The 19,360-nt window shown below is 35.0% G+C and overlaps 1 protein-coding gene across 1 annotated transcript; it reads left to right on the plus strand.

Moving 5' to 3' along the window:
* Positions 1 to 3,390: 3,390 nt before the first annotated feature.
* On the plus strand, positions 3,391 to 13,243 carry LOC144979883 (putative V-type proton ATPase subunit G). The gene is made up of 3 exons (XM_078927123.1): positions 3,391 to 3,576; positions 7,624 to 7,724; positions 10,070 to 13,243. Exons 1-3 carry the CDS (start codon positions 3,495 to 3,497, stop codon positions 10,235 to 10,237), a joined length of 351 nt encoding a protein of 116 aa, XP_078783249.1. The 5' UTR covers positions 3,391 to 3,494; the 3' UTR covers positions 10,238 to 13,243.
* Positions 13,244 to 19,360: the final 6,117 nt, after the last annotated feature.

The following is a 19,360-nucleotide window of genomic DNA, read 5'->3' on the forward strand; positions in this document are numbered from 1 at the left end:
TTACCCCCCCCCCCAAAAAAAAACAAAACAAAAAACAACAAACAAACCAACCACCGACAACAACAACAACCAACAAAACACACACACACACACACACACACACACACACACACACACACAAACAACAACAACAACAAAACCCTTATACTAGTCTTCAACAAAAATGGCCACATACTCAATAATCATTCACAGATCATTCGCTTTAACTGCGTCAGAACCAAGAATAGCCCCCTCTCAACCCACAACCCTTCCTCTTCCCCCACCCCCCCCCCCCCCTCTCTCTCTCTCTCTCTCTCTCTCTCTCTCTCTCTCTCTCTCTCCAACACACACACACAAGCTTGGGGAGTTGTTTCCCCTCCCTCATTAATTCGTGGGTGCTAAAAATGTCTACCTTAAAGGTTGGGTTTGAATCTGCAAAATGAAATTAATATAGAACCCATTGCCACAACTGTTGCAATGGAATCTTCACAATTTATTCTTCACTATCTTCATCTTCACTATCGATTTTCTTTCGACCCTCTTAGTGAAGAAAAAAAATCCTCATTCTCTACCACTTTTTGAGGTAGATAAACAACACATGCAAGTCCTGTATGCGTCTTTTTTAGTGCATGTTTGTAGAGTGGGAAATCCCGTTCTTTTTATTTTTATTTAAAATGATATTTAAAAGTAAAGTTGTGACTTGTAATTTCTTCGAAAAGCAGTTATTATATCCATGTCTGTACATTACTGGTAGCAGCGTGTTATTCATATTATGTTATTATCATTATCATCATAATGTGTGGTTTGTAGAGATAGAGGAGACGAGGCAAAAGTCCCCCCCCCCCCCTTTTTTTTAGGTGCACATATGTGACTCATTGCATCTAAATGGTTTTATGTCAGGGTGATTTAGATTCTGTTAATTGAATTGACTGTGGATAAAAAAAAGAGACTTCTATTGAGTTATCTTTGTTTTTTTCTTCTTACTTATGCTTTTCAATTTTTTATTGGAAGGAGTGAATATAGCATTTTAAAGTTTCAATAACTATAATTTCATATTTATTGAGACCCATCGACTTATAACGGTATTATGTCGGAATCGATACGAATATACAGGTCTGACATCCGAACGCAATTATTGGCCTAGTTTAACATTGTTGTCATGGACAATATTATTTGGGTCATTTTTTTGAGATTTCTATTACAACAATTAGCCCATAATGAATTGGGTTTTCAGACCTGCAAATAAGTGCACGTCGTTCGAGGTGAATTAGACCTTGAATAATGAGGTTAGAATTAAGATGATAAGAGATATGAACTTTGGGTCTGTTGCAATATAAGAAGTTGCATTCATTTTTCACACAAAATTAAGAAAAAGTAACCATAAGTTTCTAATATTATGTGGCTAAAAATTCAATGTCCAGCGCACAGTTCAGCCCGACTATCGGTTTGAGACGGTGGATCACATTTATTTTGATCAATTAAAGTTTATTTTCTTTCCGGCCTCTGGTTTACCTCGATTATAATGCCAGACAGAAGCGATAACAAATTATAAGTACACAACTCCCCCCACCCTTCCCCCTTTTGATTCAGAATGGTTAAATTCCTATCAGAATTTACGATAGTTATAATCTTTTTTTTTTATTTGAGACAAAAACAAAAACAAAACAAAACAAAAAACAAACAAACAACGCCCCCCCCCAAAAAAAAAACAACATATAAACAAACAAAAACACACACACACACACACAACATACAAAAACAAAACAAAACCCCCCCCCCAAAAAAAAAAAAACAAGACAAAACCAAACAAACAAAAAAAAACAAACAAGACAAAACCAAACAAAACCCCAAGAAAAACAAACATAAAACAACCCTTCCCCCCCCCCAAAAAAAAAAAACAAAACAAACAAACAAACACCCCCCCCCCAAACATATAAACAAACAAAACACACACACACACACACACACACACACACACACACACACACACACACAAACAAAAATAAATAAAACAAGACAAAACCAAAAAAAAACCCAAAATAACCCCAAGAAACCCCCCCCCCCCCCCCCCCCAACCCTACAAAAAAAAAAGATCAAAAACAACAACAAAAACAAAGAAACACATACACACACACACACACACACACACACACACACACACACACAAATATATATATATATATATATATATATATATATATATATATATATATATATATATATATATATATATATATATATATATACATAAAATACAATTTTTGTAACAAGTAATTTAAAAAATAAATAAATAAAATCTAAGTTATGAAATATTACCACGCATGTTACGACTTGTAGAACATGTATTAACATAAATTATTTATTTTCCAATCACATCTGTGGAGATTAATTCTAAATATTGATTTTGCATCAATAACGAATGATTGTTGGTGGGTGGGCTGCCATTGTAATTTTGCAAAATTTTAAAACCTATATTTTGATCTCTAATCATTCTGAGTACTTACCAAACTCTGCTTGGCGACAAAATCTTAGCATTAATCTCGGTTCTTGCCGAAATAATTGTTTCAAAGAATGGAATCGGATGAAGGACGACGCCATTGCAAACTGATGGTAAACTCGCATTCTCCCTTTCTCTGTATGGAGACATATTTAGGTTCGGAGGCAGTTCAGTCTTCACGCTCCTTTCCGGCAGATGTAGTTCTTGCCCTTTTAAAGGGCAAAATAATAATAATATTGTTCAGAAAAGTGAGTGGAGCAGGCACTTATGTTGGTAACAACAAGATATGAAGTGAGTAGAAAAGTGCCAGAAGACAATAGAGAATAAAAATTTTTTTCGCGGCGGTGGTGGGGTTTGAACCTGCGACCTTATTGGTACGACAACTCCGCCTGGCAGGTGAGAGCGTGGCTCTACCGTGTGAGCTATCCACGAACACAAAAATATTCGTTTCAAACCCAAAGTCATTTCTAGATCCCTCTCTCACCCACTTCTTGGTGAATTCACCCCATACACCGGAGCATACTCAATGTCTCAATCGTTTCTATGTTATATGTTTGTGATGAGAATATTGGCTATTAAGCTTAACTGCTGGTCAAAATTACTTCGCGATGGTGGTGAACGAATCGGCGATCTCAAGAAGTGGGTGAGAGAGGGATCTAGAAATGACTTTGGGTTTGAAACGAATATTTTTGTGTTCGTGGATAGCTCACACGGTAGAGCCACGCTCTCACCTGCCAGGCGGAGTTGTCGTACCAATAAGGTCGCAGGTTCAAACCCCACCACCGCCGCGAAAAATTTTTTTATTCTCTATTGTCTTCTGGCACTTTTCTACTCACTTCATAATAATATTGTTCGAAACTTTATTGTAACGATCTATCTATGACGTCAACCGGAAATCAGCTGAATAAATTTACTAACAACATCACGAGAATCGGAAGTTGATAGTTGAGAGAGAGCCGATTGGGGACCAAGTGTCAAGAAAGTTAGCGTCTATCTAACGGGATTCTTTTCAAGAATAATGGCGAGTCAAACAGTTGGAATTCAACAGCTTTTAGCGGCTGAAAAGAAAGCTACAGACAAAGTTGTCGAAGCAAAGAAACGTAAGTTATACGACGTCGTAAAAATGGGTACCACCCAATATCAACTGTTACTGAATTCAATTCATCAAATTCAATGACAATGACAATTGTCCAGAATGAAAATTATAACTCACACCTTCATAGATCTGGACAAAATGAAAACAATTTGATTGAGAAAGTCCAAAGAGTAAGAGCAGCAGTGCGACTTGTGAGTCTGCCAACTGTCAGTGACTGCTCTACTTTGACTTTGAATTTGATTGAAAGTTGAGTGTGTGAGTGAGTGTGAAGTTGAAGTTGAAGCCTCAATTATCAATTATTGACAATTGGCAATGGGAGCGATCTATATTCATGTTTTCGTCCAACCAAGTCATCAATTACATGATTTGTTGCTGTCCAACGATTGGATATTTCTTCAGAAATGTAAACACACTGCTTTGTTTATGAACTTTGTAAACATAGGTACACATGTGTCAAGCTGAACACAACAATGACCAATCGTGATGTTGTTAGATATTTCAAACACTGTGAATCGTGAATACCTTATTTGTTTCTCTACGACCTACGGTTCCAGAGTTATTTATATTTTTCTACCAAAATGCGAGAGAATCTGTCATCTCACCGCTGCCTCAAAACCAGCATCTCGCGGCGATCGGGAAAGTTTGAGTCTTGCAGTCAACATGGCCCACTTATTGTTTTCAGTAATTTTGTTTCAATTAAGAAAATAAATGGCAAGTGTTAGATATCATTTTAAAGGTCAGAAAATAAGCTTTATTTTCATATAAATCATTTTCATGTATGGAAAGTATGGAAAAAAATTAAGGATAAATGAAAATGGAAAAAAATATGAGGTTTTTGTCCTAAAAAGTGGGGTTGGTGGCGGGAAAAATAAAATAATGAGCGAGTGTATCTATTTTGATGAAATTTGGCAGATATATTCTTCAATTAATTGTCTATCGATGTATGAAGTATAATTAAAATGTATCCATAATTTAAAAAGTTGTTATAATTCAAAAATTTATAAATTTTTATTACATAAGTTTTCTGAGAAATACAATCAGGAATTAAGAATGAAATACACAGTTAGAAAGCTTGTTTTGTGCCCTTTATAATGATACCAAAATTAGTCGCATAGGTTCACAAATAACGCCATGGTCACCAACACAGTAAAGGGTCAAAAATAAAGTTAAAAAAATCGAGTTTCACCTTACAGTGAGCCTATCGGCGGCCACTGGACTGGAGCTATCAAAGTGCCTAAAATATCTATAAAAACATCAAATTAACCAATATTAAATCAGTTGTTACTACATATACACAATATGTGTCGACTTCGAGGTGGGTGTCATGGCCGAATGGTTAAGTCGTCTGCCCTGGAAGTTTTACCAGAATCGACGTTGTGGGTTCGAATCCTGGTTCCGCCACTTTAAAAAAAAAAATTCCGTCTTCTTTATACAGAACGTTGCAAGGGATAAATGTCGCATCCATCCTCCCCACACCTATTTTTTTTTTTTTTGTGTGAGTCTATTCTTTTCTCCTTTTTTTTGGCCTTTTGTTCCGTTTATGAGCATGAATTTCTTAAATTGTTTTTATTAAAAAAAAAATTATTGTTTGTTTTTTTTCGCCTCTATCTGACCATTTGGTCGCTCTCTGAATATTTCTGTTTGTTTGCTTTTTAATTATTTATTCTTTTTAGACACTTTTTGAGATCGGAGTGGGGACGAATATGACAATTTGCTAGAAAGTAGAAAGGAACCGAGAGAGAGAGAGAGAGAGTTTTTTTTTAAAAAAAGAGGTGGGGGGAGGATGGATGGGACATTTATCCCTTGAACTGTTCTGTAAAAAGAAGACGGAATTTATTTTTTTAAAAAAAGTTGCGGAACCAGGATTTGAGGTATGGCAGACGACTAAACCATTCGGCCATGACACCCACTTCGAAGTCGACGCATATTGTGTATATGTAGTAACAACTGATTTAATGTTGATTAATTAGATGTTTTTATAGATATTTTATTAACTTTCCTTATTTCTATGTGCATTTGGAAACATTCCATATTCTGGAATGTGGATAATTGTTTAAAAGAGCAGAGTTTCAAATATGTGTCTGGGGATAACGAATTTTCATTATCCCCAGACAGGTGTCTGGGGATAATGACAGCCATGAATAATGAATCTTAACTACAACTACAACTACAAGTTTTCTAACAGTAAACGTAAAAGTACTGAGTACAGTGTATTTAATTCTTAATTCCTGATTGTATTTCTCAGAAAACTGATAATGTAAACATTTATCTCTGTAAAATTAACTTTTTTAACAGAAAAATTAAAATAATTCTGGAACTGTTTGTCGTAGAGTCGTAGAGAAACAAATAAGGTATAAAATTTTGTTTTTTTTTCTAGACCCATGCACCTGACTGGGTCGAATTGAGATGAAAATTTTATCAAAGTGCCTACAAGGGTATCGAAATTGAAAGTAGGTACTTTGGTAAAAAAAATTCAAATTGAATTGAGCTCACTGAAACCTATCCTATATTATCATTATATATTATATTGTTATATAAAGTAAAGCGCTTTTCAACACATTCTTCTAATTGTAACAACATTTTGAAACCCAGATTATGAAAAGAAAAGTCATCTTGGTTTAGTAGGTAAAGGTACTTTAATATTTTTTTTCAAAAATAAAAATTAATATCATTTATTTTTACATAGATAGCCCTTTAAAAAACATTCAATATGGTACCTTACTTTTTGATTTAGGGTAAATGGTTCCAAAGTTTTGCTTTTACTAGACACTTTGATAACCTCAATCCAGTAGCTGCCGATAGGCTCACTGTTAGGTGAAACTCGTTTTTTGGAACTTTATTTTTGGCCCTTTACTGTTTTGGTTACCATGGCGTTATTTGTGAACCTATATGACTAATTTTGGTATCATGTTAAAGGGAACAAAACAAGCTTTCTAACGGCGTATTTCATTCTTAATGCCTGATTGTATTTCTCAGAAAGCTAATGAAGTAAAAATTTATCAATTTTTGAATTATAAGAAATTTTTAAAATTGTGGATACATTTTAATTATACTTGATACATCGATATACAATTAATTGAAGAGTACCTCTGCCAAGTTTCATCAAAATTGAACACTTGCTCACTATTTTATTTTACTCACCATCAACCCCACTTTTTAGCACAAAAACCTCATATTTTTAGCCTTTTCATTAAACCTAATTTTTTTCCATACTTTCCACACATGAAAATGATTTATATGAAAATAAAGCTTATTTTCTGACCTTTAAAATGATACCAAAGACTTGCCATTTATTTTTTAATTGGAACAAAATTACTGAAAACAATTAGTGGGCCATGTTGACTGCAAAACCCAAACTTTCCCGATCGCCGCGAGATGCTGGTTTTGAGGCAGCACTGAGATCACAGATTCTCTCTGTAAATTGACTAAAAATTTCAACAGAAAACTATAAATAACTCTGGAACCGTTAGTCGTAGAGAAACAAATAAGGTATCGAATGTTATGTTATTTCAAGTCCCGTCCCCCTGATTGTGTCAAATTAAGATATTTTGTGAAAATTTTATCAAAGTGCAAAATTTTACCACTCAAAATATACTATTGCTAAAAGCTCAAAATTTGTGACTGGGAACTCCCCCACTGAACAGCCTCTCAATAAGCTGACTACTGATGGGACTTTAGCATGGAGAAAAGAGGGTTGGTCACTAGCGACCAAAAGTAAGCATACTGCACTGCCTTCAATCTTGATGAAGTTTGGCATAGACATAGATAAATGCCTAGATGCCTCTTTTTTTTTTTGCTCTCTCAATTTTGAAAAAAATTACGAAAGTTTTAAGATGACGTATTTTTTATAGAATTATACTTTTTAACATAATGTGCCTTCAATGATTTGAATCACACCAAAAGAAAGTTGATCTCTGCTCTTTGATATGATACCAGAACCGTTCAGATACTGGGAAAACCAGTAATTTGTACTAAACTTGTATAACATGCAGAAGAAAAGAAAAGCGTTGCCTTTTTAACTTCCCTGTAATTTGGCTTATTTTAATTTCAGGCAAAGCTCAGCGATTGAAGGCTGCCAAGAGAGAGGCTGATGCAGAAATCACCTCCTATAAGAATGAGAGGGAAAAGAGTTACAGAGAATATGAAGCTAAGGTAAACGATTTATGGGTGATAACACTGATAGTTTATGAAATAGTTAAAAAATGCTGCCAAATATTTGCCATAAGTTGATAAGTGATGGTTTTAAATGCAGGATATTTGTTCTCAGTTTGTTTTGAAAACCTCATCAAGGACTGCCAACTGCATATTATTTAACATAAGAATAAGATAAGTATATTTTTAAATGTTTTTTCTTTGTGGGATTGTACTTGTTTTTTTAGTTGGCAGTGTGGCACTCCATGGCATTGTGTGGCCTTGAAAAATTCACCTTGCCCTCGCTCACTTTGCGGTGCTGAACTGCAACTGGTGCCTGGGTTGTTCCATTTTTTTTCTTGGAATAGATCCTGAAGACAAATTTCTCCTGTGGGATGCATAGCAGTAGCAGCCAACTGTCCTGATAAAATTGGGACTGTCGTGATTTGGCAATCTTTGTAAAAAATGTATGAAGAAAATAAAAATTGGATTATTTATGTGCATGGAAATGACCCTTGCATGTCCAAGAATTATGCTTTTTTGACAAGCAACAAGGAACAGAGAAAGCTCTAAATTTAGATAATGAGTAAGTTCAAACATACTAGTTTTGGGTCATGACATTATTGTGCAGTAGTGTTAGAGTGTCCCATTTTAGCTCTTTGAAAAGTTAACATGTTTTGATTTTTAAACTGAATGTTCCTGGGTGGGGTTCATACCTCCCATAGTGGGCAGGGGCGGGGGGGGGGGGGGGTACTTGCTGTGTCTTCTATCCCCTCTTTCTGTTTTTCAATTGCTTTCTGTCTTTGTCTTGGTTTTGTCCTGACTTGGGTCAGAGTCCTTGGCTGAGAGGGAAACAGTCGAATGTATAGTTATAGTTTTGGGAGATGATATTTTTTTCCTTGTAAATCATCTCTCCATTATGCATTGTATTATGTTTAGTTTACATATTATATTATATGATTGGTTAACATTTGAGTGTATTCCTCTTAGTTGGGACCTGTGCTTGTGTCTGGATGAGACTAAGGTGATCTCAAACTAAGTACTTTGACGGTGTGCTCTTGGAATCTACATCTGTACCCTATTTGAACCAATTCCCTTTTGTCTTACCTTTTCTTTTGTGCTTTAATTGTAATTCTAGAACTTTTTACTATCCCATTTTCTTCCTTTTTACTGGCGCTGATATAACCTAAATGTGTTGCAAGCGCCGTAAAACCCTTAAAAACATACACAAAAAAACAAACTGAATGTTTTTTAAATATCAGACTTCAACTTAAACATATTTGCCGTTTTTGTGCCTTTAACCATTCTTTAGATGTGAGATGTGGTGCACAATGTTATGGATCCACCAAAGGACAGATTAAAGCACCTGCCAACTTTGGCAGTACATAGGGGACATAATTTGAGATTCCAGAATCCACAAACCTCAATTGTCACGTTAATCGTTTTATCCATCTGCAATTCGATCCTGGAATAAATTTTTACAATATGCAATAGGAAAGCATGACATTGAAGTTTTGAAGAGCTGATTAAATTAAATTGGATGAATGAATAAAAAAAAAACATGTATTGAGCGAGTATTGTGATACCCTTATTGTTAAGTCTGTCATTACTACACCAGAGGTGGCTTGCAATTTAAAGGAAGAAGAAGATCTATTATTATAAACAATCTTGGATCTAGCACAATCAGCTAATGTAAAGATTTAGCTTCTGAATTCTACAATACCACTTTAAAAACTCCTGGCTTTAACCCTCTCCTTTCCAGCCATAGGAATATCGTGTCTATCACTATCATTACGATCAACCTACAATTTTCTCTTTCTAATTACTTTTGTACATCGCACAATTTAAAAAGAGACATTTTTGTCAGATTTATAAAACCATGACACAGTGTGGAAGAGCTCATTTTGCTGAACAATATCATGTATAGAATGCACTTGTCGCTTTTTTTGTTTGTTTGAGTAATAAAAATCTATTTTTGTTTTGGGTTGGTGGCAAGTTTTGGGGGAAATTCCGAAAATGGCTGGTAAGGAGAGAGTTTTAAATATTTGACGAGTTGAGAGTCATTTTGATCGATAGATTTATGAAGTTAAAAGTCTTCTGTCCAAGGTATATAAATAGGTATTTGGTAAGTGTACAGGAGTTTAATGAGAACTTTGTCTCCTCTTAATCTTAATATCTGAATTAACCTTTTCATTTTGTTTGTCTTTTCCCATCATCATCATTATTTAATATTGTTATTATTATTATTATTATTATTATTATTATTATTATTATTATTATTATTATTATTATTATTATTATTATATCATCATTATTGTCCATTAATGATTAATTTATTATTATTATTATTATATTCATTGTATTAGATTTTCGGAAGTCGCACGGACATGGAGGTTAACATCCAGAAGGGAAAAGAGCAGAAATTCCGTGAAATTGCAGATAGTGTCAAGAAAAATCGTGCCGCTGCTGTGTCTTCCATTTTAGAACTGGTAAAAGAAATAAAGATAGAACTGCATGAGAACCTCAACTTTTAGAGATGGATGGGTGTACAGTGATGTGCTGCGAGTAGATTGGGTTTTTAGTTATGAAGGTAAATGAGTATAGATGCCATACTGTTAGATTGGGGAGTCATTTCCAAACGCTTTTAAATTATTGACATGATAGATCTGTTTGTCTTTACTTTCAATTCAGAATGACTGTTCAATTCCCCAAGTTAGTGGTATTAGCTTGGCTTAGCATTAGAATAATTTCCCTTCTTCTCTTCTCTTGCCCTCCCTTCCTCTTCGATCACTCCCCCTGGGTGTCCGTATATAGTCACTAAAATGAGATACCTCCAATTACTGAATCATTACTTTAGCAGGCTGTCAAGTAATTTATTTATTTATTTATTTTTTTTCAGGATGCCTATATTATACTAAATTAAACTGCCTAAGGTCTAAATGCTGAAATGAAATATAAAAAAAAAGAAGAAGAAAGAAAGAAAACGAAGACAAATAGAATGTGACGTGACCAAAAACAGCTTTACAAGTTTTGTACTTTTTATTTAAAAACTTTCTTTTTGTTTTTTTTTTTTGTTTTTTTTTTTTGTTTTGTTTGTCTAATCAAAGCTAGTATTTGAATTTTAATCTTGGAATGCTTTAAGAATGCCTGCCAAATATATGTCATGTTTAGGAGAGAAGATGGCAAATTATTATTTTTGAAGGCATCTCTCAACGTTGCTTTTCCTGCTTTTTTATTTTTTTTTATTTTGGTTGGTTTTTTTTTCCGGACACAAAAATTGTGTAGAACACTAATGTTGTAATATATTGATATTATCATTAAATGTAAAAAAAATAATTAACAAAGCAAAGATACCACACTTCTAGTCTTCTATAATGTTAGTTGATGATGCAGGTTTTAAAGTATGGATGAAGAGGATTTTTTACTGTGATAAATCATCTCATTTAAAAAAAAAAAACATTTTTGCCAGAAAATATTTACTTTAAATATGGATCAATTAAAATGACCCTTGACATCTGAAAGGCTCAACTTGAGACTTGTTTGAAGCCTCGGACAGGGGATTTTTATTTTTTAAATTAATTAATTAATTTATTATTTTTGCCAAGTTAAGGACCATATTTTAATTGATCTATGTTTGATGTAGAAGATGGTCTGATAAAAATGAAACCCAAAGGGGTTTTTTTTGGGTTCTTATCAGAGTATAGCAGTTGAGACATAGTTGAATGAAAGGATTTTATTGATGCCATTATGAGTTGCAAAATTTGGTGGTTTGATGTGCGTTTGTAATGAATGTTGTGTGTTTTGATTTTAGTTATGAAAATAAAGTTTTTCTGGCATTTTGTGTGAACTTTTTATTTATTCTTTTGCTCTGAATGCATTCGTTATTGAATGTGTGATATAGTACTAATATGGGTATAATATTTATATTACGATGTCTGAATGAATACGGTGGGGGGGGGGGGGGGGTGGAAATAAACGTGTAAATCGATATATATGTCTAGTAATTATTTCATCAATTCATAATCAGAATTTTCTTCTTTTTAAAAAAAAAAAAAAAAATTAAATTTATTATCCATTTCATTGATTGTATAAGGATCTCGTTTGAGTTTAATTCATTCATTCCACAGAGTAGCTTATCGTAGAGTATGGCCACTTGTTGTTGGGTTTGCCAATGTTATTGATCAGGAAATTATTCAAAATGATTGAAGGAACCTTTTATTTAAAATATTGGAGGTGGATTGTATTGGTCCTTTTTGGTTTTTAAAATACCATGGTTATTTTTTAATTGACAGATCACCAAAATCCTGTTCTACCTTTTTGATTATTTAATTATTATCTATTAAAAGTTATTATTACAACTACTAGTTGAAGTGTTTTGGTTTGAGATTTTTAGACAAGTTGAGGTTCATTTTTTTCATCCATCAATATCTTAAGTAAACATTTACTGACCAATCTAAAAAGAAAATGTTCCCATCAGAATAAAGACGTCAATTATTACATTGATACGAATCAATATCTGGTTTTATTCCACAATCGGTATTTCACCATTGTCATGGTTTATTTCATTGTCAATTTTTATCCATTTATCATGATTGCGATCATTGATTTGTCATGACAATTTGTAAGCAGAGCATTTATTGTGTTGTGTTGGTGAATACTAAGCTGAGATAAGCTGTGACCTGTAAAAAGTAATGCATGAAAATGAATATAACATCTTCCAAAAAAAATAAAAAATAAAAAGAACAAAATACCTTATGCAGGCTCCAAACGTTTCTTCATTCGGCAAATAACAAAAACATTAAAAATGTTTACCCAGTCATGTCTCTCCAATCTGAACACATCCGTTCCCAGAATTTTGTCCGGATTACAGAGACATCCGTATAGTGGAATCAGTCATTCAAGAGTACAAATACAGAAGAAAGAAATCTGTCACCCAGGCAACCTGTCTGTATAATGGAGGCGCTAGACCTATGGATTGTGGAGTTCCAGATTAGAGAGACACGACTGTTCATTGCTTTAAAGATGGACAATCTGTCTGTATTTAAAGTGATGTGTTCACAGTTTTACCGTGATATTTTGTGCTTTTTTAAAAAAGCTATCATATTCGTTTTTGTACATTACTTTGTATCATATTGGATACAGCTGGCTTGTGTATGTTGTGTAGAGTTTTTTGTAAAAACAGTTTTTTTTAAATGTATGAATATGAATCGAGTTTTTTGTGGTTTTGAAAAAAAATAATTTTGGAGTGTTTGTGTAGAACATGTACTCAGACTATTTGTGTAGTTCATCATTATCATAACACTTCGACATTTCATCCTCCACCCATACTACCTTCATTGTTTTAAATGATTTTTTTTTTCACTTACGTGACTTTAGATTACCATACTCATCATCATCATCATAACTGTCCATTTCTTATTGATTATGTGTTGTCATCTCATGTACCTACATTAATGTTCAGACTTGTTTATCAATGTCACTGATTGATATCAATTATTACTTATTATTATTAGAATAAATACCTACTTTACTTGAAACAACGCTGAGATTCTTTTCACTTATTTCCGCCTTTGTCGAGATGAAACGATAATCCTGCTTTCCCATCTATCCATTGTTATGCTGTATTTTGAAAAAAAAAAACATGTATATTTTGGTCAAGAAAACACGTCCTTCAACTTCCAATATCAATTGATTGTAATGACCCATATTTTGCCAGTGGCTTCCGAACCTGGGACTTTGAAGTCTTGATGGGGTCTCCTGACCTTCCGTGGTGAGCAAAGAGGTCACTTGTTTTATTTTCTATCCCACTTATCTGTTTTTTACCTTTCCATGTTGCTCCCTGTCTTTGTTCTGGATTAGGATTGCTTGGGCTTTTTTCCCCCTCATGTTCTTGTGATCCTCACCTGTGAGGGAGACTGTCAAATGTATAAATACAATGGAATCCTGATCAAGTCAACTCTACCAGACCAGAAAGTTTGGTTGATTTTCAGCAATGTTGACTTTATCCATTCTCATTACATTTTTTTCCCTTGTAAATCATCTCTGTGTTATGTGCTATTACTATTATGATTATTTATTAAGTGTAATGTACTTTTCAAAGATTTGAATGCTGGGTGGGGTTCCTGACCTCCTATAGTGGGCAGGGAGGTACATACTGTGTCTTCTATCCCCCTCAGAGCTATGTCCGTTTTCCAACATGCTTTCTGTCTGTCTTGGAATGAGATTACTTGGTTTTCTCCTGGCCCTGGCCGGATACCCTGACTGGGAGGGAATCAGTCAAATGTTAGTTTTGGGAGACGATATTTTTGTTGTTGTAAATCTTCTCTCTGTTATGCACTGTATTATGTTTGGTTTATGTATTATATATGATTTGTAAACATTCTTAGTGGGGACATGTGGTTGTGTCTGGATGAGAATTTAGGTGATCTCAAACTAAGTACACTGATGGTATGCTCTTGGAATCTACATCTGTTCCCTATTTCAACCAATTCCCTCTGGGTGGGGTTCCCTACCTCCACAGTGGGCAGGGAGGTACTTACCGTGTCTTCTATCCCCTTATATCTGTTTTCCAACTTGCTTTCTGTTTTTGTCTTGGTGTGAGATTGCTCGGTTTTGTCCCGACCCTGGCCGGAGTCCTTGACTCGGAGAGAAACAGTCAAATGCATAGTTATTGTTTTGGGAGATGATATTTTTTTCCTTGTAAATCATCTCTTTGTTATGTGTTATTATATTTGTTATTTTTAATGTATAATGCAAGCATTTGAGTGTATTCCTCTTTGTTGGATTTTGTGCTTGTGTCTGGATGAGACTTATAGGTGATCTCAAACTACGTGCATTGGTGGTATGCTCTTGGAATCTACATCTGATCCCTATTTGTTCCCAGTTCCCCTATATCTTACTATTTCTTGGGTGCTTTGATTGTAATTCTAGAACTTTTTACTATCCCATTTTTTTCCTTTTTACTGGCGCTGATATGACCTTAATGTGTTGCAAGCGCCGTAAAACCCTTAAAAACAAACAAACAAACCAATTCCCCTTTGTCTGCCTTATTCTTGAATGCTTTATTAATTGTAATTCTAGAACTTTTTACTATCCCATTTTCTTCCTTATTACTGGCGCTGATATGTCCTTAAAGTGTTGCAAGCCCCGTAAAATCCTTAAAAACAAACAAAAACAACAAACATTTGAATGTATCCTTCATAGCAGGATTCTTTGCTTGGTCCTGGATTGGATTTTTTGGTATTGTCAAAAGCGGCACATTAGTGGATTGCTCAGAATCTTCTATTCTCTTTTTGAACCTTTGACTTTGACTTCCTAAAAGTTTGGCATTAAATTATATTAGACCATTTTGACAGTCCTGTGATTTGTTTGGCCTCTCTGTCCAACTCAATCTGGCACTACTGTCCTCTGCCTGTCCAACATTTAGGCCTAGAGTTTACAGATGACATTGTCGTAGTGAACCATCACAGCCAAGACAGGCAACATAAAGTGGATTCATTGAAACTGCCAAAAACGTTGGTCTCAAAATAAATGTTGGTAAAACAAAGGTGACAACAAGATATAAAGTGAGTAGAAAAGTGCCAGAAGACAATAGAGAATACAAATTTTTCGCGGCGGTGGTGGGGTTTGAACCTGCGACCTTATTGGTACGACAACTCCGCCTGGCAGGTGAGAGCGTGGCTCTACCGTGTGAGCTATCCACGAACACAAAAATATTCGTTTCAAACCCAAGTCATTTCTAGATCCCTCTCTCACCCACTTCTTGAGACCGCCGATTCGTTCGCACACCACCATTGCGAAGTAATTTTGACCAGTAGTTAAGCTTAATAGCCAATATTCTCAACACAAACATATAACATAGAAACGATTGAGACATTGAGTATGCTCCGGTGTATGGGGTGAATTTTTTAATTCAGAAAAGTGAGTGGAGCAGGCACTTATGTTGGTGCGAAAAATTTGTATTCTCTATTGTCTTCTGGCACTTTTCTACTCACTTCATATCTTGTTGTTACCAACATAAGTGCCTGCTCCACTCACTTTTCTGAATTAAAAAATTCACCCCATACTCCACTCACTTTTCTAAAACAAAGGTGATGCGATGTACAACCCTACAACCAAACCCCAACCCACATTTCAGGATCTCCAGCTCAAGATGTAAATAATTTCACATACTATAATTATAATACTTAGGCCGTAAAGTTGGTGAAACAGGATGAGGAAGTACGCTGGAAAATTACCAAAGCCAGAATAAGGAAAGCCCGACAGTCTTTAGCTACCTTGTCGCCCACAAGGAAAGCAACAGCGTATCCCCAATGCAATTGCAATTATTCCGTCTACTTTAATGCTGATAGGAGCCACTTGGGAGGAAGCGATGCGTCACGTGATCACATTTTAGCGTTGATCACTTGAGCCCACCAACTTCAATTTGATTTAAATTCTATATTATTATTATTCTATATTTTCAAACGGAATTGTGTTAAATTTATATGTTGTTTTTTTAATATTTGGCCCCAATGTGACACGTTCTTCTGTAGGGAACCGAAGCCCGGAAAGTCTCCTCATATGGCAATCTCATATCATTTCTGTCATAGAATTCAATTATGGCAAAAGTGAAAGCAAGAAACATTCAGCACCCTAATTAGGAGGTGATGGGTCGGCCACACATTGAGAAGAGAGGGCAGCAGGGAGCAACGTGAACCGCCAGTCTCTTGGTTTGAATCCCTAAGAGACGAAAAGTTGGACGTCAGAAACAGACATGGAGGCGCTCACTGACACTGTCTTGCGAAGTAAAGATGGCAGGCATAATCTGGGAGACTGCCAAGGTCAGAAACAGATGGCGGACGCTCGTAGAGACCATAAAATAATTAATTGTTCCACAAGGAGCGAAGAGTAAAGTAAGCCTGTCCAATATTCATGAAAATGATTATTGAAGAATGATAACTCAAATTTAAGTAGGGCACGTAAAACATTTATGAGTTACCTCCCTAGGTGTGAGTTTGACACGGCTATACCAAGAACGCCTTACAGTTGATGTACGTTTGAGAGGGGGGGGGGGGGGATACGTAGATAACGGCCGAGTACTCATTTTACACCTGAGTGCGTTGAGATAATTTCAGCAAAGGCCCTTTTCTATGACTCAACATTGCGTCGCCCATGGCGGGACTCATAACATGGACCTACTGCTCTGAAGGCGTGTCATGACAAAATTTATAATTTATAAGTAACAAAACAGAATAGCAATATCAATTTTGAAAATCGTTTTCTTCAAGTAAACCGACTGACTCAGTCTGACCGCTTACTCTGCCATAGTGGGCAAGGGGGTACATTCCCATTATAACTACTTTCCAACATGCTTTCTGTCTTTGTCTTGGAATGAGATTACTTGGTTTTGTCCTGGCCCTGGCCGGAGTCCTAGCTGGGAGGGAAACAGTCAAATGCATAGTTATTGTTTTGGGAGATGATATTTTTTTCCCTTTAAATCATCTCTCTTTTATGTATTATTATATTTGTTATTTTAAATGTATAATGTCAGCATTTGGGTGTATTCCTCTTTGTTGGATTTTGTGCTTGTGCCCGGATGAGACTTATAGGTGATCTCAAACTAAGTACATTGGTGGTGCGCTCTTGGAATCTACATATGATCCCTATTTGTTCCCAGTTCCCCTAAGTCTTACTTTTTCTTGGGTGCTTTAATTGTAATTCTAGAACTTTTTACTATCCCATTTTCTTCCCTTTTACTGACGCTGATATAACCTACATGTGTTGCAAGCGCCGTAAAACCCCTAAAAACAAAATTTTAAAAAACCCAAACAAATAATAATAAATGAATAACTACATAAAGCGGAAAAAGGCACACACTCACATACAAACAAAACAAGTCAAATTCTAAACCAATCGGATAACAAAATCTGTTCGTATTTTCATAAAAACTACTTTTTTATTTAATTCTACCCGCTATATTATGCAAATCCTGGAATCTCAACTTGAAATAAGTCATTGTATTTATGAAAATTAAAAAAAAAGATGCAAAGAAAAAATGAATTTGACATCCAATATGTGACCCTTCGCCTCAAAATGTTATTAAGTCGGTTTGGTTAAGATGTTGAAAATTGAATTCATAGCCAGAAATATCAGACTTGCCTTGAGTTTGTATGTTATATTGAGGAGAATGGATACCATGTTATTTGGTGCTAATGCCAACAATTTATATTTTTGACCAGTTTTAACATTAAATTCGGCTTTCCAGCATCTGGTTCGTTCCGACATAATACCGTTTTGGGACGACTGGTCACGCATTTTCACAAATCCAGCCTATTAGTCTGACGCGACAAAACTAATTTTGTGCGGGTATGTGATCTTGTGGTATGGCACTCGCTTTCGGATCGGAAGGTCCTGGGTTCGAGCCTCGCTCGGCGCATAGTTGAGTCCTTGGAAAAGACTCTTTACTCACATTCTCTCACCGTACTCAAGTGTATAATGGCTACCTGGCCGTTAACAGCGTTATCTCTGTCGGAAAAAAAAGTATTATTGCCTTATAGGTCTCGTTTCTCTTTCAATATGTTACGTGTTGCTGTTGGTCCGAGACCCTTTGTAAAGCGCTTTGAGCAAGTTTAGTGGATATTGCACTATATAAAAGTTCAAGTTTTTAAATTGGCCTGATGAATTTTATTTCCATAATCGATCAATCAAAATTTCCCTATCTTGTCACACAGTCTAAAACGGCGAAACACATTTACGAAGTAGTTTGTCAAAGACTTCTTGAGACGTGTACATATATACAGGTCTGACATCCGAATCCGCTAATGGCCTAGTTTAACATTGTTGTAATGGACTATATTTTGCGTCAAATTTTGAGATTTTCATTACAACAATGAGCCATAAGCGAAAAATTCATCACTATTATTATGTTTTCTTTCATGACCGGTTTTTGTTTTTTCAATTTCCAGTATCATTTGGGTCCTTTTGGTTTCTTCTTCTGCTAAAGCTATTTGTCTTTTTAGTTCCCTTTCTTGGACTCTTTCTTCTCGTTCTTCTCTACGTATTCTTTCTTCATTTTCTTCTCTACGAATTCTTTCTTCGTGTTCTTTTTCTTCTCTACGAATTCTTTCTTCATTTTCTTCTCTACGAATTCTTTCTTCTTTTTCTTCTTTTATTTTCTCTTCGCACCATGAAAATATTCTTTCCTGGGGTATTTCTAAGTCCTTTGCGAGACTTAAGTATCTTTTATATGCTTCCATTTTTGCAATAAATTAGTTACGATATTTTATATATATTATATTGACAGGATACTGTTACTGACTGTTTTATTTATTTACACTTACTGGAATGAACTGTTCTATTTTTAGAAATCTCTCTCTCTTATTTCAACTTATTATGTATGTTGAATTTGATGCCTTTTATCGTTATATCTTATAAAGCAATGTGTCAATACAATGCGGAGTTATTATGACTTGAGTCAATAACAATGTGTCAATCGCGTGTACTCTAAACTATGTTACTACGAAAAATGTATCACCAATGTGTGTGACTCGTCGTTAGTTTGTGTACAATTATTCGCAATGACGCTAATATACTAGAGTGTGATAACAATAATAGGATGCCAAAATAATCCCAAGTTATCTATCACTAAATATAACACGACGGCTAGTAGACTCCTT

This window comes from Berghia stephanieae, chromosome 9 (assembly GCF_034508935.2).
Source record: "Berghia stephanieae isolate SIO BIC M18660-M18661 chromosome 9, UCSD_Bste_1.3, whole genome shotgun sequence".
Taxonomy (NCBI): Eukaryota; Metazoa; Mollusca; class Gastropoda; order Nudibranchia; family Aeolidiidae; genus Berghia; species Berghia stephanieae.